General features: G+C 49.7%; 3 protein-coding genes across 3 annotated transcripts; 1 reads left to right on the top strand and 2 right to left on the bottom strand.

Annotated features, from left to right (window-relative positions):
- Window positions 1-9403: 9403 nt before the first annotated feature.
- LOC100905653 (uncharacterized) lies at window positions 9404-10993 on the top strand. The gene has a single exon (XM_003737411.1). It carries the CDS (start codon window positions 9404-9406, stop codon window positions 10991-10993), a length of 1590 nt encoding a protein of 529 aa, XP_003737459.1.
- A 118-nt stretch (window positions 10994-11111) lies between these two features.
- Window positions 11112-13133, bottom strand: LOC100905507 (replication protein A 70 kDa DNA-binding subunit-like). Its single transcript, XM_003737410.1, has 3 exons — window positions 13016-13133; window positions 11670-11938; window positions 11112-11567 (listed from the first exon to the last, which is right to left on the bottom strand). The coding sequence occupies exons 1-3, from the start codon at window positions 13131-13133 to the stop codon at window positions 11112-11114; spliced, it is 843 nt and encodes a 280-aa protein (XP_003737458.1).
- A 2622-nt stretch (window positions 13134-15755) lies between these two features.
- Window positions 15756-20825, bottom strand: LOC100905361 (uncharacterized). Its single transcript, XM_029110971.1, has 2 exons — window positions 18463-20825; window positions 15756-18420 (listed from the first exon to the last, which is right to left on the bottom strand). Exons 1-2 carry the CDS (start codon window positions 20823-20825, stop codon window positions 15756-15758), a joined length of 5028 nt encoding a protein of 1675 aa, XP_028966804.1.
- Window positions 20826-21300: the final 475 nt, after the last annotated feature.

Here is a 21300-nt window from a genome sequence, read left to right as displayed (position 1 = left end):
GTGGAAGTCATTAGATCTTCACTCACCAATTTTATCGATGGACGGTGGAAGTTATTAGATCTTCACTCACCAACTTCATCGGAGTCATCGGAGTCAGTTATTTTATCGGAGTTCCGAACTCATACCGAAGGGAAGGGCTCCATGTCCGACGATACGAAACCCAGATAGAGAGACTTAACTCCCCGATGAAAAATACGAATCCGAGCATAATACCCGTCGGGCAAATCTAGATTGAGAGAGATGGCAGAGTTTCACCTATGTATAGGCTCAATGCGCTAAACTGAATGCATACCCACGATCATAAGACGTGTTCTTTTTCGTGGATAACCCCGGTCCTACTCACCTTGGGGGCTCGATTCGAAGGAGTGATGGCGAGCCCGTACCTTCTGATTCGAAGTTCCCCAGAGTAGTGCTTCTCAGACTTTTTGTACTCTGAGGGAGTCTGTAGGGGTTCTGCGGCACACCACAGCACCGTTTCCCTAGCTGTTCCCAAGTGCATATTCTTCTATTACCGCAAAACCAGCAGTTCCCGTCGATGAAGACACGAAAGATGAATCGGAACAGGAGAATGAAGTGCAGTTCGAGGGGATTCAAGAATTTTAAACTGACGGATGGAAGGCTCACTGAACCCAGCTCAAGAAACACTGCCCCAGAGCCTGATCGAAACCTGATAGGGAATAGAAGCTCTTCCTTTCCTCGGCTCGTTCGAGGGACTTTGAGAAGTTCGCTCTGTATAAGGGCCGTGGGTCGTGTCATTGGAAAGTTGCAATGAGATATGAACTCGAGTCGTACACACCACATTTAGGCATAGGACATGGACGGAATAGTATCATTGGAATCATCATCGGGAGCAGAGAGGGGAAGGAGCCCATTCTCAGAGTGCAGAATGCCTCCTTGTTTGCTCGGATAACATCACGCTCTTCGGACTTCGGAGCTGCCTCAACCAGATGGAATACCAATCGTTGGAAAAATCTCCCTCCCTCGAGCCGCGCCCGCGCCCCGATCCTTCCCGAGAAGATTCTGGGATTGATATTGTTGCCGAGGAGCATATCCTCGTGTTTGCATAGAGAAGATCTCTCGAGATTCACTGAGTATCAACTTAGAGAGATCTCTTGAAATTCACTTACTATCAACTCAGAGAGATCTCTCGGATACATTTCTCCGACAGAGTATTTGCGCTCACCCACCTGGGGGTTGAGAATGGAGCAGTGAGCCAGACTCGAACTGGACAATCTTGCTTCGCACCGTCGCAAGACGAGGTCTCACGTTTTCGACGAGCCGATAGACGACGAGCAGGATCGCATGCGATTTCCGATTATTGCGACATATAATCTACAAATACAGCCTTTAACGGTTTAATGTCCGAGACACTGTGGGCGCCTCTCCCGCCGTGCCCATCGCCCATCGATATATGATATTTTCAAACTTTCTTGGGGTTTCCGTCTATCGGAGCGTTTCTGTCTATTGGAGCATCCCTTCTCGCCGCTATAATGGGAACGGTCTAGATAAATCCTTCCTCATTAGCTCTTCTAATGCTCCGGATCAGGAGTCATGGAGGTTCTTCCCGCAGCCCAATGGCTGGCGTCTCTTTCCCACCAGCTCGGGTCCGAACGCGATGGAAGTCCTTGCTTTCCGGAATGCAGATAAAGTTCAATTTAGCGGATAAGCCGTCCTGATTCCTGATGTTGAGCCCCGGTCTTCTGAGCGCGCCTGACCGCAAAACTATGCGGAGGAAGTCGAGATCCGCGAGATTGCATCTCGAGCGAACTTGTTGCTTTCTGAGGGATTAAGCGAACGAGGACTTTCTGGAACTGCTCGCCCTCTTCCAATCGCGGAGGCTAGCTACCAGATGACTCACATCTCTCCCGAAATAGCGGTCTCTGAAAATTCGGGCTCCTGGGAATCTGGCGTTCGGAAGCCAAGCCTCTGAGGGTGGACCAATGGAACGCCTACGCATAGAGTCAGCGCACCGTCAGCCGAGGCTGGAAGGAGGAAACACTATGTGGAAGCTCGATGCACCGCTACCAAGATACCGCGCTGTCCCGCCCCGTCAGAAAGCGAGAGAATTCACAGAGGCCGTATGTTGAAAACTTCTACAATGCGCTGAAATTTGAGTCCGGTGCCATATTGACCGCTATTCCATGACATTCCGAGGAACGTTCGCAGGGGGAGAGGCCCAAGCAGGAACTGGATCCCTGTCGAGCTGAACTTTTGGGAGGATTCATTCCTTCTCGACAGTTCATCGATGGGGCTCCGATCCTTATCTCTATAGTCCTCCCGCTCCTATTCTACAAGAAGACTTCTATGCACAATTTCTCCGAAGGGGAGAGAGTCATCGATGTTAGGAAATTGCCTTTCTTCTGTGAACAAAGGCGTTTCCATTACTGACCCAAAAGTTTTCCAGAAGTCAGTGTTTTGAGTTGATCACACTTTTTTACATGATAATTGCACTTAAATATGTGAGCCAGGAAACCCTGATCTAATTGATACAGGAAAATTCCGAATAGTTTTTTCCTGGAGAACTCCTTCCGTCTTTCCACTGAAAGGGTCTATGAAATCCGGACGGTATATAAGCCACATTGAAATAAATATCAGACACAGATTCTTCTGTCACCGCATGATACCCTGCGTCCTCATTCATGGGTTGAGTTCCTCACTACCCGCCTCCGGTATCCTCCGACGAGTGCCGCTCATCAGGAATCATCTGGACCCAACTGCGTTCACCTCCGACTGAGACAAAACTAGACGGCCGATGTTGTGCGGTCCTGATCAAATCCCCAACAATCGATGCCTCGGATAAATATTTCAGTCCGAGTTTTTGCAATTCCACGGGGCGGAGCTCCACATTTCGACAGCCCGAGGAGGGAGCGCGGTCGAGCGAGGGATACTCAGAGAACGTTCGACGAGAGGTCCCACGTCGGAGCAAATGGCGCAAGGGCCGAGGGCGATACTAAACACGGGAACTCAACGAAATCGAGGTCCGCTCGAGGATCCTACAATTCCACGCCTTCATTCTACGAAATCGACTTAGTGACACCAAGATTGAGGAGACGGGAGATGAGCCAGGGAATCAGGCATGATTTGACAGACATGAGGTCTTCGGAGAAGTATCACAAGGAGCATTCTCGAGTCCTAGAGTCCGGTGTGTCGCTCATACACACATTGTCGCTGATGAGATCTGTTCGACAAATGCTCCGTAGCGCAGGCTTTTGGTGTACCTCCTTTGCAAACTGGTCTCTCAATGCGATCGAGGATCGAGATATCAGGCTGTTCTTGGTGCACGATTCCGATTGGTTCGCACCCGGGGCGGTACTCCCGTCTCGTCCCCTGTAAGAGCTAGACGGGAAGAGAGGACTCGCGAAATATTTCCAAGAAAAAATTCAGTGCAGGTTTAGCTTGATGCCAAGCCTGTGGGTTGCATGGAACTACGTGGAAACAGTTGTTGGAAGTTCAATAGCCTCTCTGACAAATTTTCCTTGCCAGATGTCGCCTGAAACGCCTTCCGCGATTTCGAAACTCTCAATCCGAGACCATCCGTGCATCCGTAACAAGATCCGTCACATTATTCTGGACAGCGTCCATAATGACGTAGTTCTACGTCAAAACAGACTGGGGGCGGTCCGAGGCTCAACGCCGCCCAGGGGGCCGCCGAGGCTGACCGCGCACTTGGATCCAGAGGGAAAACTGATCTTGGAGTCTCGCGTCACAGCGTCTTCCGAGAATTCCTCAGCTTTCTGAGATGAGGACCCGACACAATCCGATCGTTGGATTGTGAGATGGACTTGTTAGTGAAGCTGTGGCGCAAGAAGAGATACATCGGCTGCATCGTATGTTGCTTCGCAGCGATCTTTCTGGCTCGGGTGGACCTGAGCCGGGAAGCTCCGAGTTTCGAGAGTCTCGAGGAAGAGATAGGAGACGCTTCTTTTTACGGAACTTTCCGCTCGAAATATGAGTCTTCTGGAGCGGAGGAAGGAATTGTTCCGTCCATCATGACCGAGGTCGAGAAAGTGACGAAGAGGAACGATGTCTTTGTCGAGTTCGTTGAATGCCACCTGAGAAGTTGGTTCCGAACTTCCTTATATCCGGTGCTGACGCGGAGCCTCGAGAGCTTCGTTTTGGACGACAGTTCCTCGCTTCCAGCAAGAATTCGAGGCCTGAGGAGAGTGGTTTTCCTCTGTCTCAATTATACGGGCTTGAAGACTCAGGAAGACCGCAAATTGAGCCTCACGCACAGCCACTCGAAAGTTCCGCAACGCGGAGACGCCACCGACCTACTGATAGTAACCATCCGAGACCTATCATTATCTGGGCGCGTTGAGACGATACTCGAGAGTTCTCCAAACGACTTCAAGGAATTTATCCTTGTGTACACTCCGCCTCTCAACGAGAGCTTACGGTACATCACCTGCAGCAGCAGAATCGTTCTGAAGCTACCATTCGGTTACAGACTGAACAATGAAAGTGTTTCGAGGCAAACATCGTTTGAGAAATGCGTCTCCGACTGGGTATCCAGCGACACGAGCAAGACGTGCCCGGGATCGCTGACATCGATGCAGAACATTCGTAGAATGAGATACGGGAGGGTAAAGTTAGGAGAACTTATCCTACCCGTTCAGACCGACTCCGAGCCCTGCATAAATTTTACGCTTTTTTTGAAAGTCCGAGAGTCCTTCCTGAAGACCCCACAGAAACTCCCTTCTCATTCGGAAACTGACGTTGTCTCTTACGGTTTCGATAAGCATCTCCCCGTCACTGGAATTCGAGGACATGCGCTGAACAAGTTCAACTTGAGCATCCTGACCCTTCTCGGATCATCGATCTGGCTCTTGAGCGACACATCGTTCAGCGGATGCTTTCTCGCGCTACTCTGTGGACTATCGACGTCTGAAGAAACTTCTCGCAAGATGAAAAGCCGCGTCGCATCCGCGGTTTTCTTGTGGATCCTATCGAACTTGTTCTTCACAATGATTCTCGTGGACGACATGACCTCGAGCATCAGCATTCCAACCGGACTACGGATCGACCGTCTTCGCGATTGCTCGAATTCTTGGTACAGAACCAAAGCTCGGGTCGTATATCAAATTCGGCCGACCGATCAGTTTTGGGCGGTACTCGTAGATACGAAAGCTCTTCGATGGGACTCGAAGAGTGCTGTGATTATATGCGGCTCGACATTCGAGGTCAACAACATTCGCCGTTTCCTCAATCTGGCCAACCTCTATAGGATTTCCTTAGTGAGAGATGATCGAAAACTGATTTTGTTCCCGAATCCCTTCGGCTGGGCCAAGATCCCAAGCTTCTCGAGACCGATGCGGATCATAGCTTCTCATGTGGATAATGTCGAGTGGAACGAATACGCCGCAATTTTATTGAGATTCAGCATTCTGAGCGCTCCGCGGCGGAATTTTTTGCGGGAAGAGTCGAGAGCGGTGGAGAGGTATCTCGAGACGAAGTACGGCTGCTGCAGCAGCAGAGAGAGAGCGGACGAAGGCTTCTTGAAGCTGCTCACTTACTTCTCAGCAGGACAGCGCAATCCGAAAAACAATCAACTCGATTTTCCGCTTCAATTCCAATTGATCGCTCTCGGCGCCGGAATCGTCTTGTGCTTTGCAGAACATCTCATTCGGAAGCTTTTTCGTCGAGAAGAGCACAATCCTCCATCTCGAAGCCACGACCCCGGCAGCTCCGGGCGAAGGGCGACGTGGAGAAAGTGGCAGACCGCCGCATCTCCGGGGGAAGGGTCTCGCGTGTTCGCCGTTTGACGATCCCGGAGAACACCCGTGATGCGCGGCAGATCGCAGCGGAGGCATCGGCAGTCTCTCCACATATGCTCAGCGTCGGATGGAGCCTATATGCTTCACTCGTGCTGAAAGTCGATACCCTGAACGCGCAGCAGCGGAATGGTACGCGGGATCACTCGCAATTGAAAAAAAATCAGACTGAGTACACTTGCAGCAGTCAGATGAGTCAAGCGGAAAAGTGTTCGAAGACTCGCTTGTCCATCTCGCACCGGAGCTTCCCTCGAGGAAGAGGACAGACAGTCTCCCATCCAGTTTCCGTTTCATTGCTCTATCCCGCGGAACCCCAAATATATGGTGCCTATACATCGTCGTGCAAGTCATTTTGCGCGCAGCGTCGGAATGAGCGCAGAGCCAATCGCGCGCTAAATGAGATTTAAACGAAATATCAATTTAGGCGTGGAGGTGGATGAAGGTCCTGCGCGGGATCAACTTGTGCAGAGATGCAGCTCGCACGCATCCCTCATCCAATATTTCCGGATTCTTGACGAGGAAGCGTGAAGCACCAGCTCTTTGGACTCTTGTAATATAATTAGTGTGTAAAACAATATTCATGGCGGAGCCAAAAATACGATGCGCCGCTTCGGGTGCGCGCACGTAACGCGTATCCCAATAAGACTTAAGTTCATCATGATGTTGTTCATCGTCCGGGGAGCGATTGAGTCTGATGCGCGCACGATCCGTACTTCTATGAAGATATTTAGTATAGAGGTATTTTTGTAGAGTAATGTGGGAAGCGTTCAGCGCCACAATTGACCCCTTTTCTGAATGTGAGATACAAACGGCGTGCAGACGCTCTCTCTGGTCCATAATAAAAATTCATTCCGTATTAGCCGTTGGCGACGTAAGACGTGTGTTCTCCTTCTCTATACTCATAGCCTGAGACAAGGGAAAAACCCAAGTGAACTCACAACAATTTCAACTCAATTTCAACCGCGTCGCATCCGCGGTTTTCTCGTGGATCCCATCGAGCTTGTTCTTCACAGTTGTCAATAATTTTCCATCCTCCAAACAATTGTTGTGTAAAATTCTCCTATTCATAACTCCCGCCTTTGTGTACTTGTGAACGATCTCACTCTCTCTTGGAGAGACACCACATGCACGTTTTCAATAAAGCATTCGAGTGAAAGTCGCGCGCAATGCAGGTCGAATCACGAACGATCGAGTTCTCAATCTTGCGCGTTAAACTTGTGCTCCGAGTTTAAAAGTCCCTCAGTGCTCGAATTCGGCAAGCATCATCTATTTCGACAATTTGGTGCAAGTGACCAGGATTAACCCGTTTCGATCATCCGAATGCCTGTGGGACACTCGCCGGACCAAGACGACCGCTTGCTGCGGCACGTTGGGGCAGATCGCGTGCCTCAAGAGCCCGCTCAGGATCTCGCCCCGAGCCTGTCCGTCCTTCGCGGCCGAAGAACTCGAGCCAAAAATGCGCTCCTGGAAGAGATTCGGGCGATCAAGGACATCGATCGAATTACGGATTCGAATCGCCTCGAATTTCTCGGCGCTAAATCCAGAATCCAGAGCCGCGTTGAAATAATCCGAGCACTCGTGGATCAGATCTGCAGCCATAAATCGCTCCCGGCCAACGATGCTGAGCGTGAAGCCGAAGAGGCTGAGGTTGCAGTCGAAGCCTGTTTGTCGGCGACGGCACTCGTCGATGCTCTAATGGAGCTCCAATCGATAGAGAGCGGCGTCGAGTCGACATTGTCCGGCTCATCGAGCGGGTCGGCTGCCGCCGTCGGTAGTCAAACCCTTCCGCCGGTAGCCGCCGCGAGCGGCGGCGTCGTCGTCAGCGGATCGCTATCGTCTGAGCGATCGGACGGCGGCCTCACGTCAACATCAGCTCGAGAAAATGTCAACAATGGCTCGAATACGGCGAACAAGTGCGCGAACTCAAGACTATTCTTAGACACTGCCCCCGAGGTTTTCGAAGGAAGCATCGCCCGATACAAGCTATGGAAGTCTCAATTCCTAAACTACGTCCGAAGCCGAAGCGAGGCCACAGGTTGCGACAAGTTGGTCGCTATGTGCAAGCTCTTAAGAGGCCCTCCGAAAGATCTCATCTGTGAGCTACCGCTGACCGACAGCAACTACGAGGTAGCTCTCCGACTACTCGATGAGAATTACGACGTTCCGGATCGCCGGCAGCAGGATGTACTCGCCAACGTAGTCAACGTACCAAGTGTTCGTCATGCGTATGATACGGTTGGCTTGCGTGAGTTGTTAAATGTCGTTCAGCGCACTATCCTAGCGCTGGCGACTGTCAATGTACCCTTGCATACGATCGCCCTCACCTACGAACAAACAGTTCGTAGCGCACTCCCAATCTCATTGATCCTAACGTTCGACGATCGTCAGCAGCTCGATGCCGACTCAGGGGAGACCGAGCAGCAGGATCAGGCTGCCGCAGCGGCTGTGCGTCTGGAGCGATTGCTCTCATTCCTCCGCCGTTACACTGCGCTCCGGGAGAGAGCTTCAACCAAGCAACGGAATAATGTCGGAGACGTCAACGGATTGGGTCTTCACGATCAGAAGCGACCTAAGACGCGCGAAGCCCCCAGATTTCCGCCCCGTCAACAATTTCCGTCTACAGCCGTTGCGACCGCAAGCAAGGGATCTCGGAGGCAGCCAAAGGTTCGGAAGAACCCCTGCTTATTCTGCGGTAGCTCCGAGCATCGTCCCTCAGTTTGCTCAGCGGACCTTCCGGGTCATCGCCGCGTCGAGATACTTAATCAGAAGAAGCGTTGCCCGAAATGCTTCCAATTTCAACACGTATCACCGCGCCAGTGCGACGGCCCGAAGGAGGCCTGCCATAAGTGTGGGAGTAAAGATCATTATACCGTCATGCACAGCCTGGGACCGATTTCATCCGAAGAAACCGCGCGCACTGCCGCGAGCATCCTGCAAAGTGTCGCAGCCATTTCGACCATTCGCTCAATCGTCATGACGGCCTCTGCATTCGTCGTCCACGGCGCGCACCGAATCCGAGTCCGATGCTTCATTGACAGCGGGTCGATGGTTTCCTTTGTATCACCGAGGCTCATCGGACAGCTATCGGACATGCGGCCCCAGGCGCGGGTTGATTTACAGCTTCAAGCCTTCGCCAGTGAACACGCACTCGTCGCAAACCGTTACGCAGTCCAGTTGGTCGGAACTCACGACGATTCACAGAAGTTGTCATCCAGGCTCATGAATACGCTTTCGGCGTCGACCGCCCGCAAACTGTTCGCAGGAGATGCGCGAGCTCATCCGTCAATTCGGTAAAACTCACCAGCTTGCCGACGCTTCTTTGATCGACCCTGAGTTCGACATGGAGCCTGACCTGCTGATCGGCGTCGATCAGATGTATAAGATTCTACATCTGAACTCGGAGAAAATTCTCGCCGATGGTCTCATTGCAAAGGCATCACGCTTCGGGTGGATCCTGTCCGGTGCATACGGACCCAAGACCACACGTGGGGAAGTTGTCCGCGTTCATCCCATCTGCTGTCCAGCGACCCTTACGCAGACCGCCAAGGATATACAATGTCTGTGGTCATTAGATGCCGTCGGCATAGTCGATTCGAATGAGAGGAAAGTACAGCGCGGCTGAAGTCGACGCCATGCAACAATTTAAAGACAGCGTCGAGTATGATGGTCAGCGCTACACCGTCGCCATGCCGAAGCGACCGTCAATCCTCCAGCTCTCGAACAACTTGGAGATAGCTCGGAATCGTTTGATTGCTAAGCGGCGCAGCCTGTCTCGAAACCAGGAGTCCTTCCGGCGTTATGATGCGGAGATATCGAAATTCCTCATGGAGGGCCACGCCGAAGAAGTCCACGTCGACAATCTCAGTGCTCCAAGCGCACGTGACCGTTCCTACTATCTACCGCATCGTCAAGTCATAACACAACGCGCCCACGGAGACAAATGGCGAATCGTCTTCGATGGTTCAGCGGCTGCGCCCGGAGAGACATCGCTTAACTCCCATCTACTAACCGGTCCGAACCTAAACCCGGATATACTCAAGCTAATGCTCAACTTCCGTCTGCGTCCAGTCGCATTGTCAGCTGATGTCGCCCAAGCGTATATGACCATCAACCTCGTCGAGGAGGACAGACCGTATTTCCGATATCTTTGGCAGGGACCTCAGGATAAAGAGGTCCGATGTTTCCAAATGCGCAAAGTCGTATGGGGAGCGACGCCCAGCGGCTTTCTGCTGGCTGCTGTTCTCAGAGAGCACTTCGGGCGGATTGATCCTGAGTCGAAATTCGACCTCGGCAACTCATTCTATTTCGACGACATGTTGCGTAGTTTCGACTCCATTGAGGATGCCAGGCATTTCGTTGAAAAGCTCATACCTTGGATGAGGGCTGCTGGGATGACTCTCGGGAAATGGAAGTCGAATTCCGAGGAGATCCTCCAGCATGTGAACTCTATCACCTCATCTGGATGTACCCCCGGACTTGTCGAGACCGGTCTTCTGAAGGTGCTTGGAATTGCTTGGTCCCCAGGCGAGGACAGTTTCCACTTCCAGCTCGCAGATCTTGTCAAGACTACTACGGACATCAAACGAGTAACGAAGCGCAACGTACTGCGCATTGTCGCTTCCATCTTCGATCCAATCGGTTGGCTCACCCCATTTACACTTCGAGGAAAACTGCTAATACAACGATTGTGGGACACGAAACTCCGTTGGGACGACGCCATGTCGGGCGCTCTTCTGCAGGATTTCACGACGTGGTCGTCTGAAATTCCAATGCTCACCACTCTCAGTCTTCCCCGTTCGTGTTGGGATACGCAACGAAAGATCACATCCTATCATCTCCACGTCTTCGGAGACGCCAGTGAGCGAGCGTATGCTGCATGTGCTTATCTTCAGGGCATATACGCGAATGGAGGCAGCAGCTGCATGCTCGTGATGTCGAAATCTCGGGTCGCCCCAAGAGATGGCACGACCTTACCGCGCCTTGAGCTACTCTCGGCCCTTCTGGGGGCCCGACTGCGATCATTCATTATCGAGCGCCTGAGTGTGTCGGTCGAGCGGGTGTTCCACTATACCGATTCTACTGTCGCGTTCCACTGGTGTACGTCAACTGATCCTACGAAATGGAAAACATTTGTCTGCAATCGCGTGATCGAAATTCAAAGGCTCTCATCGCCTTCTGAATGGTTTCACGTTCCCGGCAAAGAAAAAATCCCGAATTGGTAGTGCTAAAGCACTACCGAAGGTAGGGCGTGAAAACGTCCAAACTCATACAACACACACTAGGCAAACTATCGAATAAAGGTGCTCATGAATGTGTAAACTCGCGAAGAAAAAATCATATTTATGAGGTTTCTGTGAGCACGAAAAGTTCCTCGAACTCAAGGCTGCACCCATCGACCTTGAACCATTGACGAAGTCTTTCAGCGTCGGCGTCACCTGCCGCCTCACGGATGATCGTGTTTGTCGTTGTCGACAATTGCCTCGTCCCGTTGTAATCTCGTACTTGAAGGTTTTGTAAGATAACTGCCTCGCCTTCTTTCCCATCTAATTTGCCGACAAACTCTGACCAGAGTCCAAGATTCACCATTTTCATACTATCGTCGAGAACCGTCACCGTTTGCTTTACACGATTGATCCCATCCCGACAATTGAATGTTTGGGGTGGTCTCACGTCGAATACAACCACGAGGATATCGACCGTCGTGTTCACGGGCTTTGTGAGCAGCTCCATCAGAACCGTCGTTTGCGCCTGAATCTTTGGAAGATCGTTTCCCGTGATTGGTATGACTTTACTTAGCTTAAAATAGAGATATTTCTTGAATCCCTCATTTTCTATTAGCGTATGAAAATTTTCGTTCCACAAGCCATAATTTCTTCTGACTAATGTTATGTTGAATACCTTCGTAAGCTGGAGTTCGCATTCATGGTCAGTCGCTCGGTATTGGGGATTCACAGCTTTGACCTTGTATGCATTTATCTTGTAGCATTGTCCAACCGTGATCATATCAAAAATCTCCTCCGCAGAATCCCCTGACGCGATCACATTTATCTCACCGCTTGTGTCGCTCATCACGAAATTGAAGATTTTTCCACTGCCATCCCCCTTGGACCAATGTTTCACTGGCGTCTTGGATTTGACGCGCCCTTCGACCTGGCCGCATCCCTTACCTAGTCGGATTTCGTGGAGCAGTTTTGATTTCTTCTCCGGGGGAACATGGATTCCAGCGGAACCTTCGGACGTGCTCGGTTCGCCACGATCATTCTCCGCCCGATCCGCTGTTGATAAATACATAAAATGATGGTAAAAACCATAAGCTACGTGGTCATCATCACTCCCCGGAATCCGCAATCTTGCGAATTGGACTCGCCTTGTCTCTTTCTCGGGGCGGCCGTATGTCTCGAACTCGGCTTTGACATTGGGGGATGCTTTCGGTTTACACCGTGACTTTTCGCTCAAAGATTGCTTTTCGTTGTTTGAGACTCGAAAACAATTTGCTGGGGTTCTGGATTCTTTATATACCTTCTGGCGCCACGGATATATATTTCACGTAGAAATGATCACACCTCGGCCAATATATGTTCATGGTCTCTCTTTAGTCTTCCATATGTCTTCCTCGTGTTTTTTTCATTCTATTTCGGTCCCATGTGTTTAATGTTTCCTGAATTCCCGCTGTGTGGTTGTCTCTCTGTGTGTGCGGTCGATTTTTGCTCTGTCATCGTTCGTATCCCGTGTCAATCCCGTACGCGCTTCTCGTTTACTGGGGTATATATTGTATCTTGTTGAATACGGGACGATGATACGGGAAGTAGGATACGCATGCTCTGCATGATATCGGAAGGTGTTTAGCAAATGTCAGATCGAGGCATGTCCCTCTCAGAGTGGTCTTTTTTGCCTTCAAACCGTGGTGTGTTTCATGGAATACCTCCAATTTTTTCCGGTTATATATATAATCGACAATATTTTATGGAGAGCTAATTTATGACAATATATCGGCCGGATAGTTTATTCCGCGGCATAGGCCACAACGACTTCCATATCAGTCAGTGTCTTTGTCAGCCTGTGCGGCCCCTCGAAACTGACTAAATCTTCCGCCGACCGACATATGTAGCAGTGACCGCAGTATCCAATGAGGGATCTCATATATTTCTCAAAGTTGGTGACACTGACGCTGCGTCGCCGTCTCCCTTCCCGGGAGACTATGATTATCGTCAGGTTCCTGGTAATCGAATCTGCGTCGTCGTGACCTTCCGTGATATGTTGCACAGTTTTCGCGCCTCCACTCTGCTCGTGTGTGACTACGACAGGAACGCTGGTGATAGATATGATCGTGCTGTGCCTTTGAATCGCTTCAGCTTTTTCCATTGCGGACCATGTCTGCTCTCTGTCACTCCAAAGATGCAGGATCACTGGCGTCCCGTACGGCTTCTGCGCGATATGGTCTGGTCTTCGACGGGTTCGCAAATACAATGGAGCTTCTTGATTCATTCTTGATGTTCGGTCACGGTCGTTGGGGATATCCGCGCTCCTTGGACTCTCAGCTACGCCGAGGACAAACTCATGTGAATCCATCGATGGTATCATCGTAGTGTTGAACGGTCGATTCGGTTGCCGATGTTTTCCGATCCTTTGACTGATGTGTCACCAACTTTGTTGTTGCTGTCAATTCAATCGCGGTGTATGGATACGAGTCGTATTTATATGCTGGTGTTTCTAAGCTGGGACTACACAATCGACGCCTTTCACTAATCCCTTCGCCTGTTTTCTCACCGATTCGGGATGGAGAAATACCTCCCGAAATACCTCATGAAATACCTCCTGCTAAATATTCTTCAATTCTGGGCAGCTGCCGCTCGAGCGGATGAACACGGACCGCGGTCGGAGAGGGCGATTCGAACGCGGGAAACGCGGGGAAGAATGGAAATTGACTCAGAGATTCCGCGAGAGGTTCCGCGGAACCCTCACGGGGCTCCCCGACGAGTCGCACGGAATCCCATGGGTTCCACGAGACCGAAAAATACGCCTGTGAGAACCACTGGCGTATTGCATCGCTACGAACGAAAACCCGTCGCGATCTCCGAATGATTTGGACAGGGAACTCACTCAAATCAACCTTGTCGTAATGACATGGATACTGTATTACGTGTGGTGATCTCATTGGATATTTATTCTTGACTCATAGTTATATATGACTCTGAGAGCGCTCTGACGTACACGACGCCAATTTGGATCACCTTCCAATGGAATAATTATGCCATGTTTCACATGTATGTAACGATGGAATCGATGATTGTGTGGAATGGGAATCGTCACCGTGAAATATATGTTGAATGAATCGATTGTTAGCAATCTGGATGATCCGTCGTGGTTCCAATCGACGCAGTCCCTTGAATAGATGGCGAGGATTCTTTTTATGGGATTATTGTTCCTTGTTCCCCACTCTAGAAGGTCACGGCACAACTGAACAGCGTGGACTCGCCGGCTGGGATCACGCATCACGATTTGGTGATGACAACTCATATTCAATCAGGAATCTTTTTATGATCCGTCCGTTTTGAGAGAATCACAAGCGAATGTCACCAATTAGTGTCTCGTTATCGTTATTCTCGATGATTATATATCTGGTGCTCTACGGTGACCTCATTTATGGCGTGTGAGGTACGACTGTCCAATAAAAATAATTCCCAGACAATGTCTATGGTCACGCTTATGTATTCGGTTTTTTGTGTATGCTGGCTCGGTCCTGATTCGTGGTGTCCGTCACCATCGCCTTGTTTTTCGCCTAGTGCCGCCGTTGCGAAATGTGCCGTGGCGCATTGCTCTGGTCTCGATTCCCCAGTGCAGCTCACCGGAATCAATAATTTTTCGTCCGCAAACCGAACTTTGACTTTTCGCTTGTGACGTTCCCTACTTGCATTTTTCGGCCTCATTAGGACGGTCTCAAAATCGAAGTGAATCGGTATGCGAGCGTAGACACCATCACGGTCCCACCATTCGGGCACCTCACGAAACTGAAGAATCGTGATGTGCCCGAATCTGTGACCGGTGTTTCACAGGCGTCTTGGCTTTGACGCGTCCCTCGACATGGCCGCATCCCTTACCTAGTCGGATCACGTGGGGAAATTTGATTTCTTTTTCGGGGGGACAAGGATTTCAGCGTATTTCTCGGACGTGCTCGGCTCGCCGCGATCATTCTCCGGCCGATCCGCTGTCGATAAAAACATAAATTGATGGAAAAACCATCAGCTACATGGTCATTATCACTCCCCGGAATCCGGAATCTTGTGAATTGGACTCGCCTTGTTTCATTCTCGGGGTAAACGTTTGTCGTTGGCCTCGACATCGGGGGGCGCTTTCGGTTTACTCTGCGGAAGTCGTCACCGTGTCTTTGGTCGCATCCCTTACCTAGTCGGATTTCGCGGAGAAGTTTCGATTTATTCTCCGGGGGGACATGGATTTCAGTGTATTTCTCGGACGTGCCCTGTTCGTCGCGATCATTCTCCGGCCGATCCGCTGTTGATGAATACATAAATTGATGAAGCTACGTGGTCATCATCACACCCTGGAATCCGGAATCTTGTGAATTGGACTCGCCTTGTCTCTTTCTCGGGGTAACCGTATGTCGTTGGCCACGACATCGGGGGGTGCTTTCGGTTTACTCCACGTCTTCACCGTGTCTTTTCGCTTTGTGTTTGCTTTTCGTTGATTGAGACTCGAAAACAATTTGCTGGGGTTCTGGATTCTTTATATACCTTCTGGCGCCATCGATATATCTTTCTCGACGACATGATCATACTTCGGCCAATATATGCTCATGGTCTCTGTTTAGTCTTCCTTATGTCTTTCTGATGTTTTTTCCATTCTATTTGGGTCCCATGTATTCAAAGCATCCTGAATTCTCGATATGTGTCCGTCTCTCTGAGTGTGTGTTCGATTTTCGTTCTGTCATCGTTCGTATCCCGTGTCAATCCCGTACGCGCTTCCCGTTTACTGGGGTTTATATTGTATCTTGTTGAATACGGGACGATGATACGAGAAGTAGGATACGTATGCTCTGCATGATATCGGAAGATTTCTGGCAAATGTCAGATCGATGCATGTCCCTCCCAGGGTGGTCTTTTCCGCTTCATTATTGATCATTTTCAAACCGTGGTGTGTTTCAAGGAATACCTCCAATTTTTTCCGGTTATCATTGGATGTGTTGAAGTCACCGATAACTAACATGGGCATTTGCCTCCGCGCCGATTGGCGATCATATTCTCCCAATGTCTGTGATAGGAATTCTTCCATCTGATCGTATCCATTTCCCTGATGCATGTACACTGCAGCAAGGATGAATTCGATCTTTCCGTTCAAATGTACGTGAGTGATTGCGATGTCCCCGGTGTGCTCCAAGCTATCATTACTGAACGTCGCGCGTGGTGTTCCGGTGTTCAATGCTGTGCCGACTTTTCTGTATATCGCAACGCCCCCTGATCGTTTTCCACACGTTGATTGTTGATCTAAATGATAACCATCAATGTTGATTGGGGTCGATGATGGATGCATCCACGTTTCAGTGGTGACCAAGAGATCAGCTCGCTGTAAAAGCGGATCCGTCGCGATATCCTCAGCATGAGCATGTAGACTCTGAACGTTCACGTTGACAATGGTCCATGTTTCTACTCCGGGACTCGCTGTTGTGAGGAAATCGTCTATATCGGTAGTAATTGTACGGAGACGGTGTGTGGCCAGCCTTTTGTATTCATTCTGTACTTCTCTTATTGATGGACTGTTCGCGGTTCCCGTATGGTAAAAGGTGAAGTCATCGGCATTATTCGTAATGTATAAACCCTCGAGGCTTGTCACTCTACTAAGTGCAACGTAAACTAGTTGCTGTTGATGATTTTTATGATAATCGTAAACGATCCGATTGAATGTCCCGCCCTGAGATTTATGAATGGTCAAGGCACACGCGGATACAAGCGGGAACTGGAGCCGCCGGCACCGTATTTTCGAGTCGATCTTGATATTTGCGGACCGTGATTCGATGGGTACCCATTGCTCACTAAGATCATTGGGTTTGCTACGTACGTGCGCCTTGTACTTTAGGCGTAGTTTACGTCCGATGTGATCGTTCTCGAAACTCAACCAAAGCCGACGATGGTCTTGGCCGTCTTTGTCTAGTGCGTAATGTTCGACGTGTCTTAGTTGGCCTATCGCCCCGTTCACAAGACCATCCTCAACGTCCACGTTTACCGTCAGCATGTATGGATATCCTTCTGCCAGGGTTATCGTGTATGGTAAATTCCCCGTGTCTCTTGTATCTTTCCTGTGCATTTTCCCTATCGCATTCCTCCTTTCGGCTTCTGTTCTGTAACCAGTGTATATATCTGTCGCGATATGATTATGCGTGGATTCTGTTACCGGTATCGCGGAATCATTATATGATTGGACGTCAGCACTTGTGTGATAAAGTCTCATGACTTCGGTGGATAAATTTGCATCACACCATCGCCGCGTACGGAATCGTGATTGTATTTTGTCGGTTTCGGCTTGTGATAATGCTTCGCCGCACCCAATCTTTGTCAGCAATGTGGAGAACCCGATATCACTCTGACGCACAACTTGCACGAGCGGAAAATAATTTAGAGACTGCCAAAGGATTGCTTTCCCCCCGATCGAACTTTTGGTTGCAGTAAAAACTGGGGCCGCTCTAACTGGTGGGAGTTGCTTGAGGTCGCCGCATGCAAACAAATCTAAACCCCCGAAGTTAGCGTCGAATTCGCCCGTCATTGCCTGCAAGCGAGTGTTCACCCCGTGGAAGACATGCGAACTGCACATGCTTATCTCATCTATAATAATGCATCTGACGTTCCGTAAATGATGGCGATATGTTTGTAGGACGTCGTTTGAAAGTTGGTGAGCTCGATTGGATAGAGCGAGTTTGAATGCTGAATGAACGGTGACGCCATTCAATGCCGTTGCTGCTTTCCCTGTGGTTGCCGTCGATATATATGCGTTATTCATGTTGTTGTGTTCTTGCGCATATCGATTATACGTTTCCATGAGGGCCTTCAGCGTGTACGTTTTACCGCACCCCGCCGGTCCGGTAAGGAAAATTTGGATCGCTTCACTATTGGGATCATGCAGGCGATGAATGACTTCCAGAATCAATTCACGCTGTTCCGCGTTCAGCTTACGCATCCAGACGCAGTAATCATTCTTGCTCAGAACATTTTCGCGCGGTCTAACCGCGCTTATGGAATTCTGTAGATGATGATCATCGAAATCATCGTCATTCGGCTGAAATCCTTGCGTCGTCACGTTGTCCATTCCTTCCGTTTCTTCGGTCGTGGAGATCTCCTCATTCATGGAACATAGAGCTTCTATCTCTTTCAGGAGAGCCTCGATGTCTATGTTAGCTTCGAATTCTTTCCGCCTTTCCATGATGAGCTCCTTATTCCCGTCATAGACCTCGAGGAATTTATCGCGATCGATAACGTCGATGAGCTCATTTCGGAAGGGTATATGCAGCGTTACCATTTCTCGCTTGTAATTCTCTGTGTCACTTACATCATAGTTACGATATCTAATAACTTTTCTCGTAGCACGTTTCCGATAATTAGAGCCATCGACGTCATTTGTCTCCTCGAAGGGATGGTGCTCAAAGCTTTCCTCCTCTTCACTTATCGCTTTTTTCGCCGCTTCGTACCACGCTGCGAATTGCGCGAGTGTGAGTGCTTCCAGAGATGGCGCTCGTTCTTCATACTTTTGGATGATATTCTTCGTCCATATATCTGTGCTGTCGCTCGACAAATTTTGAGCATCCATGACGGATTTGCGTTTGCGTGCCCTGTATCTCTCATGTGGTCGCATCGTCGGGATCGACACGGTCCCACGCGAAGCCCAGCTCATAGGTTGACGCAACAAGTACCAAGCGGCCTCCTGGGCTGTCATTTCCACGCTATTCAGGATCTTCAGGCCGACTTTTGTCATGAGCTGGCACTGATCGAATTCGGGGTTTGTTTCGTGTATTTTCATGAGCTCCCGGTGCAGATGACTGAACCCTCTGTTGGACTTGTTGACGTACTCGACTACGTAACTCGCACAGGAATACGGGTCAAGAATGATTTGTAGGTCCATGTTGGAGTTGAGTGCAGACGCTATCCATGGATGGAATGTGTTGATGAAAATTTGCGACATGTTTCTTTTGAAAAGTATAGTGGGCCTCTTCAAGGATGATCTGATCAATTCGAGATACGTGACGCCATCGCAGTTTATGTCCATCATGAAGGCTTCTATAGTGTCGTATGTTTTACTCTCTAATTTTTTTCGAGCGTCAGCGACTTTGATTTTTAGAGTTTTCCGCCTACCATCATCTCTACTCAAGGGTAGCAGAACTCTGGTGCGATGTATCGGCCAGTATGGGATTTCAAATCGACAACTCTGTTCTCCCCTCTTCGTACATGTGAACGTGTGTGCATGGGTCTGATTCCGTATCATATCTGGGGTTGACAAATCGGACTCATCAACGCTGCACAAATCAGTGATCATTTGCAGCGTGCGCGGCATTTCTTCCGATATATCTTCCTTCGGATCATCATTGAGCCAGAGGAGGATGTGCGCGTGGGGACTCCCGCGGGCCTGAAACTCGATGCGCAGGAAGTAGTCCAGTACACGGTATCGTCCGAAGGGATTGTATGCTTTCTTTGCGCTCAACATAGACATGAGAACGTGTACCAGCTTATCGAAATACATGGCACAGGCAACGGGATCCTCCGCGACTAGAAACGCGCGCTTATATCTATCAAGCTTTTCCAAAATTTCTTCGACTCCGATGTCCTCGCCAAGTGACTTGTATTCATCCGATAGACGGTATAGATTACGTAGAAGATGGGGCCACTTCGTCTCGCTTGCACTGAGCGTGAGGAATGCGGTCGGTTTGCCGAGCTGACGAATCATTGCGAATAGATCTTTCTTACGATATGACCAATATTGCACCGAATTCGGGATCGTTCTTAGGAATGCCTGATTCGTCTCGATCAATCGCTCAACGAATTCGCGATCTTCTATCATACTGCGGGTGATCATCTCGGTCGGTCGCATGCAACGATACATGTTTTGGACACCATCACGGACACGAAGTCGAAGAATTTTCATGGCCATGTAAAGAACATGTTGAGGAATCACTCCACGTCGATCACTCCGACGGATTTCTGACATGCACATGCTGTACGCTGTTGCGCGAATTCTTTCCCCTGTGATCGACCGTATATGCCGTCCGCATCCAAGATATATTGCCGGAAAAGACATCTCCTCGGCAAGGGTGTCGAGAGTCAAACTCTCCGGTCGCCGATGCTGACCCGGAGCTATGTTCAGAGAATGTTCCTCGTTCCACATCATCGTGTGTTGTCGTGAGTGGATCAACTCAGCTTCCGGAACGGTACATGCATCTAGGCGTTCAATCTGATCCTCGCACTGACCGTCATTTCCCGAGCTCGTTGCGGACTCATTGAAGACAGACCAATCAATGGTGATATTGTAATGCTTGTAGAGAGGCTGCTGGACCAAGTATTTCAGCCATTCATGGATTGTAGACTTTTTCACAAACCCACTAATGTATGATGATTTGTGTACGATGTTCTTCTTCAAATTGACGTTGAAAGCATAATCATCGTCGAGAGATCGCGGCAAGCATCGAACCATGGTGTCGACATCCACCGGGACATTGATCACCTGCCCAATTATACCGTATGATCCCTCGTGTCGTAAGCGACGGATTTGCATGTAAGGAATTCGCGGGGAAATCAGCCTCTCAGACACCGGGTCCAGTTTTGGAAGGTTCACCGGCTTCGGAGGATATCTGTACCCATTAACTTTGCTGAGATTTGGGATCTTCCGCCCTCGACTGACCTTATAACAATTGTGGCAGAGTCTGAACGAATGAACATTTTCATCCGGGAAATATGGAATCAGAAAATTTGCAATCACCGAGTCGACGGCCTTCAAATCTCGTTTAAACCAGATGCGATCGCACACATCGCATTTGTGTCCGAACTCATTATCGAGGAACATGTGTCGGAAGTGAATTGTCGCGCGCCCCCATACCTGCTCATACCTGGAACATCGCCTTATCTCCGGCTCCATTTCATGTGAAGCGCCGTGCCTTAGGTCCTCAACAGATCCGGGACTCTCATTCTCCTCATTGCGAGCACGGCTCGTAGCTTGAGAATGAAGCAATGAGGCCTCCCGACGTCGCTTCCGATACAGAGCAGATCGCTCAGCAGCGCTCTTTGGCTTTTTGGCGGGTCCGCAAGCCGAACTTTGGGCTTTTCGCTTGAGACTTCTCCTACTTGCATTTTTCGGCCTCATTAGGACGGTCTCAAAATCGAGGTTCCTAGATCGGTTTGCGAGTGCAGACACCGCGATGATCCAGAAAAAAGCCCACAGAATAACGAAGCCCTCGAATGTTTAGCTGAGGATGTTTCATCAGACATTTCCCTCCCGGAATACGATATCGAACTTTCATAGAAATCCAATAAAGGAAAAT

This window comes from Galendromus occidentalis, unplaced genomic scaffold, assembly GCF_000255335.2.
Source record: "Galendromus occidentalis unplaced genomic scaffold, Mocc_1.1 scf7180000075543, whole genome shotgun sequence".
In the NCBI taxonomy this organism is placed as follows: domain Eukaryota; kingdom Metazoa; phylum Arthropoda; class Arachnida; order Mesostigmata; family Phytoseiidae; genus Galendromus; species Galendromus occidentalis.
The sequence above is the reverse complement of the archived record's forward strand: the minus strand, read 5'-3'. Positions and strand labels throughout refer to the sequence as shown.

Excerpts from the sequence above, each read along its gene's own strand:
- LOC100905361 (XM_029110971.1), bottom strand. The coding sequence starts at position 20,825 with ATGTTCCTCGATAATGAGTTCGGACACAAATGCGATGTGTGCGATCGC. Across the intron at positions 18,421-18,462 it reads CTCGCGCAATTCGCAGCGTG|CTTTGAGCACCATCCCTTCG; the intron begins GTACGAAGCGGC and ends AGAGGAGGAAAG.
- LOC100905653 (XM_003737411.1), top strand. The coding sequence starts at position 9,404 with ATGCAACAATTTAAAGACAGCGTCGAGTATGATGGTCAGCGCTACACC.
- LOC100905507 (XM_003737410.1), bottom strand. The coding sequence starts at position 13,133 with ATGGAAAAAGCTGAAGCGATTCAAAGGCACAGCACGATCATATCTATC. Across the intron at positions 11,939-13,015 it reads TGTGCAACATATCACGGAAG|GTAAGGGATGCGGCCAGGTC; the intron begins GTCACGACGACG and ends AAATCCGACTAG. Across the intron at positions 11,568-11,669 it reads GCGAACTCCAGCTTACGAAG|CTAAGTAAAGTCATACCAAT; the intron begins GTATTCAACATA and ends CTCTATTTTAAG.